The 8,163-nt window shown below is 39.8% G+C and overlaps 1 protein-coding gene across 1 annotated transcript in view; it reads right to left on the minus strand.

The window, feature by feature from the left end:
- LOC107182006 (DNA primase large subunit-like) overlaps positions 1-8,163 on the minus strand; it is a 102,030-nt gene that overhangs the window by 29,995 nt on the left and 63,872 nt on the right. Inside the window, exon 4 of the mRNA XM_015559476.1 lies at positions 3,004-3,130. Within this exon, the coding sequence (XP_015414962.1) occupies positions 3,004-3,130 (127 nt within the window). The remainder of the gene's footprint in view (positions 1-3,003; positions 3,131-8,163) is intronic.

Genomic DNA, 8,163 nt, shown 5'->3' on the forward strand with positions numbered 1-8,163 from the left:
AAATCACCCAAGAGAATATGAAGGGAGCCTCATTGACCGTTTAATTAAGAAAGTAACAACACACAGCAGATGCTCTAACACAGTCCAATCCTGTAAAAGAAGGAAAAATGCAAAAAAAACAAAAAAAAACAAAAAAAAAAAACCACAAAAACGCTACATTGTATTTGGAGAACTTTTTAAAATGTGTTTTTGAGAGAGAGAGAGAGAGAGAGAGAGACATCAATGTGAGAGAGAAACATATCAGTTACCTCCCATATGTACCCCAACCAGGGATCGAGCCCACAGCCTAGGTATGTGCCTTGACCAGGAATTGAACCTGCAACCTTTTTTGGTGTATGGGGATGACCCTTGAATCAACTGAGCCTCCTGGCCAGGGCCATTTTTCTTATTCTTAATTGATCTAATAGATAAGTTTGTTCAAAATAATAGGAACCAATATTAAATTATATATACTTACGTACCTATGTGTGTGTTTATGTATAAATGAAATGAATAACAGAATGATATAAGGGAATTAGAAATATTTCAGTATTAAAAGGTACTTGCACTACCCGTGATATGATATAGTGTAATTTGAAAGGAGAGCTGGATTAGTAGAAATGTATAATGAAAACTCGTTAAAAAGTAAAGTCACTAAAAAAAAAAAAAGAATATAAAGAAAGCATAATGAATATGTAAAGAAAGAAAAAAGGTAAAATGTAAAATGCTCATTAAAAACCATAAAAGGCAGAATAAGTGTGAATGACAAAATTAGAAACAAACAATAAGGGGTAACAAATAGAAAACAGTAACAAATATTGTGGATGTTAATCCAATTATATCAATAATTAAATGTCAATCATCTAAGTGCACCAATCAAAAACAGAGATTGTCAGAGTGGATCAAAAAACAAGACCCAATTATATGAATATGAAGACACAGCCTGGCCGGTGTGTCTCAGTGGATTGAGCATCCTCCCATGCACCAACAGGTTGCTGGTTCAATTCCCTGGCAGGGTATATGATGTTTCTCTCTCCCTTTCTCTATAAAAAAATAAATAAAAATATATTTTAAATATAAAGACACATACAGATTAAAGGGATGAAGAAAAATGTACCATGCTAACAAAAAGTTTAAAAAAGCAAGAGAAGCTATATTGGTTTCAGACAGAGCAGACTTCTGAGCAAGGGAATTTATCTGGGATATTACATAATGATAAAAGGGGCAAATATGCCAAGAAGACACAGCAATCCTTACGGTATATGCAGCTAACAAAAGAGCATCAAAAGATGAGGCAAAAACTGAACCGCAAAGAGATTTAGATGAATTCCCCATTAAGGATTTCAATACCCCTCCATCTAAAATGGGCAGATCCAACAGGCAGAAAATAAGCAACAATATAGTTGCACTCAACAGAACCATCAATCAATTAACTGGATATCACTGACATCTATAAAACAACTACATCCAACAACAGCCAATTACACATTCTTCTCAGCTCACAAATAACAAAGCACTCTGGTGCGGGATGCCAATAGTGGGGAAGGCTATGCAAGTGTGGGGTAGGAGCTATCTGGGAACTCTTTGTACATTCTGCTCAATTTTGCTCTGAACCTAAAACTGTTCTAAAAAAAAAAAATGAAGTTTCTTAACAAAAGGACAGATAAATGTGCCTGTAAATAATATGAAATCATTGAGTGTTTGCTAAGTATAGTATTTTTAAATGATAGTTCAAATTAAAAACAAAATAAAACAAACATAATAGACTGGAATAAATAAAATACAATTTATCAGGAGTAAGAAATATAAAATCCTGCACTTAGGTAATAAAAGTAAACGAAATGTGTAACAAATGCTAGGATCTAGAAATTGACAGAAGAATCCCTGAGAGGAGTTTTAGTTGGCCAAGCTCCATGTAAATCGCCTGCTTGCTGTGGCAGCTAGGAAAAGCTCGAGGCTTTTTCAACAGAAGTATCTGGCCAATGGTTTTCAAAGTTCAGAAAACACAAAAATCATCCAGGGAACTTGTAAATACATCGGAGTTTATATATCTAAAGGTGGGGCCTGAGAATATGCCTTTCAAAAGGTACGTGAAGCGACTGACGAGCGATAAGACTCACTCACTGTGTGCACTGCACTACCAGCACTGCTGCCTCTTTGTCTATGAAATATGAATGCACAAGCAGTTTTAAATGCTCTGTACACATGCAGCATCTTTCTTAAAATTCTCTTTGTGATTATAGGTCTTTAATAACCTAAATGTGTATCTTTTTAAAGAGTTTCATTTAAGATGCTAAAACAAAGTATTTTTTGATACATATACTGCAGTAAGCTTTGGTAGTTTAGAAAATTTACTAATATTCTCTGACATACCAGACAAATGAGATTTCAAGGTATGCTCAGAGAACTATTTTAGAAAAAAGTTTCTGAACTCAGAAATCTATAGAAAATAGTTTAACACAGATTTTTTTATTTTTTAACCTACAACTCAGGCAAATTGATAGATGTTTGATATGGTAACTTGCTCAATTCCTCACTTAATCTATGTTTGTTAGTCAGATGATAGTAATGAGAACAAAACACATTTTTCCTCGATAGTCTTCTGAAAATCAGTGAATCTACTATTCTAAACTTCGAGGCATTCAATTTCAAAAAGCTCTGAAGAACTTGTGTCAGTCTGCTAAGACACTTGCAGAGAAAGAGAGAGAGAGAGAGAGAGAGAGAGAGAGAGAGAGAGAGAGAGATAGGAGACAAACACGAGCAGGTGAGGGGGAAATTGAGAACAAAAGAGCCTGGTCCAGCACAGACAGCAGCGCAGCTGCATGACGTTCTCTTGCCTGACCTAGTTCAGTGACAAGACAAACGGGCAGAAGAGTAATGGGGCTCTGGCTTGACACTGATGACTGGCATACGCTGTAAACTAGTTCCTGTCAGTGATGCAAAACGCCATCACACTGTTTCAGCGTTTCCCACTGAGCTCTTGGGTTTCTGTACTTCACAAACATGTCAAGTGCAAGCACTTACCATGATAATCCCCTTGGCCTGGCGGATTGTTTAGAATAATCTTCAGGCAACTGAAAGGTGTATAGTCTGTCCTCTTGCCTTCCTTTCCGAAGCTGTGACGGATATTGTAAGAGTAGCCTTTATCAAACTGGTGGAAGGGAAAAGAAAAGAGAGACAAAAGTAAGCCAATATTGTAGGTGTGGTGTCAGTAATCGGCTAGAACCAGAGAGCAAAGAGTGATATTTTCTACAACAAATTCAGCATTCACGGGCAGATGTACATTCAGATCACACACATCATTTGGGTCTCTTATGATACAAATAAAAATGTCTATGTTTTTGAGATTCATCACATGTCATTACATGTGTTAGGAGTTTGTTCCTTTGTTGCTGAGTTTTCCTATTGAGGGATACCTGGGCTACTCTGGTTTGGGGCTATTATCAATAAAGCTGCCATGAACATTCTGATAGATGATTTTGTGGACATATATTTTGATTTCTCTTGGATAAATACCTTGGAGTGGAATTGCTGCCAACTGTTTTTTCCAGAGTGGCTGTATACCCCACCAGCTATTCATGTAAGTTCCAAATTCTACCCAAATTATGGGTGTTTCTTTTAGTTACAATGTTTTTCTAAGAAATGGGTAGTGATATCTCCTTTTGCATTTCCTTGATGACTAATACTGCTGAGTACTTTTTCATAGGTCTTTTTTGGTTAGTGATATGCCTTATTTATTAAGTATCTATTCAAATCTTTTGCCCATTTAAAAAAACAGGATTGTCTTCTTTTAATTATTCCATTGTAAGAATTCTTCACAGTGTCTGGACTCAAGCCCTTTGTCAGATACATCATATCTTGGAGATAATGTGAGTCAGGTTCCAGACCACTGCAATAAAATGAGTACATAGCAGTAAAGGCACTCTTAATTTTTTTGCTGGTGAAGGGTCTTGCCTTCAATTTATAATAAACACAACATCTATGAAGTGCAATACAGTGAGATATGCCTGCATAGGTATTACAGATATTTTCACAGTATAGGGCTTGTCTATTTATCGTCTTGGTATTGATATATACAAAAGCATAAGCGACCATTAGAACTGGAACAACCAAGTTGCCATGATGCATACTGACCACCAGGGGACAGACGCTCAGCACAGGATCTGCCCCCTGGTGGTCAGTGCGCTCCCACAGCCAACCTCCCCTGGCCGGCCAACCTCCCATGCTCCATCCCCCTGGCTGGCAGGCCCCGATTACTGATGGGGGCAGGGCCCCAGGCTGGGATGGGGAACTGGGGGTGGGTGGCCATGGACGCAGCTCCTTTCCCAGGGGGACCAAGGGCCGGCTTCCTCCTTGGGGCTGGCAGCCAACCTCCCACGCCCTGTTCCTCCCCGCAGCTGGCAGACCCCAATTGGCCCACTGCCCGCCCACCGTGGTGGTAGTATGGTGGCGAGGGAAGGAGGAATGGGGGAGGCAGGGAACCATGTGGTGGTGGCAACAGCATCAGGCATCCATTCCTCCAGTGCCCAGCCTGGTGACTGTCGCCTTCTCTCCTGACCCAACTGGGGCCTTCGGGCCCCAGGCTGGGATGGGGAACTGGGGGTGGGTGGCGGTGGCATGGCTCCTTTCCCATGGAGGCTGAGGGCCAGCTCCCTCCTCGGGCCAGCAGCCAACCCCCTGCATTCTGTCCCTCCCCCCAAGCTGGCAGGCCCCAAATGGCCCACCACCCACCACCACAGTGCAGTGGCGAGGGAAGGAGGAAGGGGGTGGCGGGGAACCGCGCAGTGGCAGTGTCAGCATCCATTTTTTCCATGCTGGCCTGTGACTGTCGTCTTCTCTCCCGGCCCTGCTGGGGCCTTCAAACCCTGAATGGCCCAGCTCTGATTGCCAGCCAGGCCTAGGGATCCCACACGTGCACGAATTTCGTGCACTGGGCCTCTACTCTTCAGATAAGATAAGCAGATGTTTTTACTTTTGATGAATCCAATTTGTCTACTCTTTATGCTAGTGCTCTTTGTGTCCTCTCTAATGTAGATTTCAAAAATACTCCCCTATGCTGTCCTTTAGAAGGTGTCATGTTTTAGCTTTTAAGTCTGGATCCTGATTAATCTCAAGCTAATTTTTGTGTGTGGTGTGAGGTAGGAGTTCCAAATCTTTTTTATTCCTGATAGGGGAGGCAAGATCTTTTCCCCTCTCTCTCCTCTCCTAGGTTCAATTGTTGGGGCCCATGACGCAAACTACTAAAAGACAGACCAACAAGAAACAACACACAATTTAATTACATATACATGTGCAACTCACACATGGGTATCTTACAAAAACTCAAAGAGGCAGGCAGATGATTGAGGATATAGACACATCTTTACAAATGTATATTTTCTTTATGTAAAGGGAAAGTTTGTACTTTAATTTTAGGCAGCTAGGGGAGGTAAAGTGCTTTTCCTGCATCTGCTGATTCTCAAGTGCAGGAAAAGGTCAAAATAATTATTTAGGTCAAAATAATCCCTATGCCAAAGTGGCGTATTTTGGGATATCTTATTCTCTAATACCCTTCATCCCCATGGGATAAGCGCTGTTCCCATTCCTTACTAAATCACTTGGGTGCCCTTGTCAAATTTGACCATAAATGCGTGGGTCTGTGTTTGGATGCTGTATTGTACCAGGGATCTACATGTCTATCCTTCTGTCAGTGCCACACTGTCTTTTTTGTTTTTTACAAAAATGTTTTGGCTATTCGATGTCCTTGAATTGCCATATAAATTTCAGAATCAGCTTATCAGTTTCTATTTTTAAAAAGACTGCTGAAATTATCAATAATCAGTAGCTTATGGCCTCACAACTACCTATCTGCCAGTAGAAATCTACAACCAGGAAAAGAAAGGCATTTCAGCCTAAAAACAACTTTCAAAAAAGAAGACAAACTTTCAAACCAACATTAAATTTCACCGGTGAAAACAAGAACATTTAGAAGTTCCAGAAAACATCTTTTACAAACAACTTCTGTTTGTTTTGTAAATCATAAACATTAGCCACAGTCAATCACTTTGTGCAAACTTTTAGGTCTGAAGTGAATTTAAATAGATACAAGATTTCTGTATGTTCGTCAGAAAATACTGAAAGAACTTTTTGGTCAGCTATTCTGTTAAAGTAATGGAAAGCTGCTCTCTCGAAAGGACACAAAGCTAAATTAGTATTTTTTTCACCTCCCTCTCCTTTCCAATTTATTTACCTGCTGTTTGTATGTATATATACCTAAAATTTGGACCTTACTGAGCCTTCTGACTGTCTGCATATCAAGAATACAAGTGGCCCTCTCTATCTAGTTTTCAGACAGGCTAACTTTTGTAGCATTGCAGAGAGGGTGCATTTACTGTGAGATGTTCTTGAGAGAACACTTTCTAAGTGTCCATACCCACAACTTAAAGGAACATCTCCAAGTATTTGTGTGGGAACTAAGTGAAGAGCACACTTTCCCATTTTGGCTCCTCCATCCTACTCCTTTCAGGGACAGGAAATGCCAGCCAATCCGCTCTGGTCAGAAGGTGGGTGAGTGGCAGTGTGTGACCTCCCAAATTAGTCCTGCCATCCCAGCTGTGGCGCTGGCAACACACCATCTGCATTTCTGCCAAAGTCAGCAGTGAATTATTTTCAAGGGCACAGTGTTACCAATGGAACTCAAGAAAAGTGAGAAAGCAGGCACATCTGTTTGTTTTTCTCTTGTAAATCCATCTTTTGTCAGTCTAATTTACGGGCACCAGCTGGAGAACTTGAGTAGAAAAACGGTATTTTCCTCCCCTTTGGTTCTGTCCAAAAAGAGCAGGGCATATGTTCTCCATCTTCACATCCTAATCCCCTTCCCTGTAGTCAGGGAGAACATTTTCAGTTCTAGAATGAGCAGATTTTCTTTCCCTCAAATTTCCCCTGAGGCAGGGTCTAGCTAAAATTTTTAAATTGTGATTAACCACTTGGTTAGAAAATGAAAAGGAAATCGTGAAATGCCAAAACCCACCGAAAAAATATTAAATAAAATGATCGTATGTGATTAGATAAGATCATTGATTAAGCAGACCACTTTCGGTGAAGCTAATAGATCAAAAGAAACATCAGCTGTGTATGCAGAAACCAGCCATATCAAAGGAAAGTGGGGAGCTTTCTGCCAGGATACCAGTGGCGTGTGGGCCAGTGGCTGTCGTTTCTCTTCTTCATGTTCTGGACCCTAAGACTGTACCCAGTAGACTCAGAAAGCAAGGTCTGAGGGTCATCCATAACTGGGGTCTGTGTGATCTACATCATAACTGTATCTATTAGGTCAGACATTAAATAAAGAATGTCACTTATAAATTCTTAATGCAGAATTTAGTACAAATGCAATGCTGTTATTAACAATAAAAGTAACAGTGATGTTCCAATACTTATAACTTACATTTCTACAGATCCTTAGCAGTGACAGAGTAATGATTTTTAGACCCTTTACTACTTGTAAGGTATAGAAGTTAGGTCTCCCTATTTTATAAATGAGGAAATTAAGGTTTCAAGAGATCAACTGAATAGTTATTTGAATTACTTAGGAATAAGTAATCCCAGTGGAAAAGGTGGAGTTAAAATCTCAGTCCTCTGCTTTTTTAGAAAATGCTACAATATTATAGATGGAAAAATAAATAAATAAATATAGGCAACTGTCAGTTACCCAAGGCAAGCCTTCAACTGTAGGCTGCTTCCCTACTGTCACTCAGCTCCTTCAGGGACAGATGAAAGTCAGAGCCAACCACAGTAAAACAAAATGACTCTGATTCTAGTGAAAACCAGAGAAAGCTGTCTACTCCCAAAAGAAATGCTAAGTCTAATAAACCACTTGCAGATTATTTATTTGCTTTCTAATTTATCATAATTTTAGAATCACAAAAATGGCAAATTTGAAGTTACATATTTGAAATAAAAAACAATACAAAACACTAAACAGTGTTTGTGCATGCTTTCAAATTGCCAGGCACACTGGGTAGTCCTCCTCTATAATATTTGAGTTGGGGACATGGTCAGGAACTGGAGAACAAAGTCAGAGAAAAGAGAGTATGAAAAATGGAGAGAAAAGAATGCAGAACACACCATTGTTTATGTATTTGATCCTCACCCGAGGACATGGTTAGAGAGAGAGAAGGAAAGGGACATCGATCGGTTGCCTTCCCT

This window comes from Myotis davidii, unplaced genomic scaffold (genome assembly GCF_000327345.1).
Source record: "Myotis davidii unplaced genomic scaffold, ASM32734v1 scaffold334, whole genome shotgun sequence".
NCBI classification, from domain to species: Eukaryota; Metazoa; Chordata; class Mammalia; order Chiroptera; family Vespertilionidae; genus Myotis; species Myotis davidii.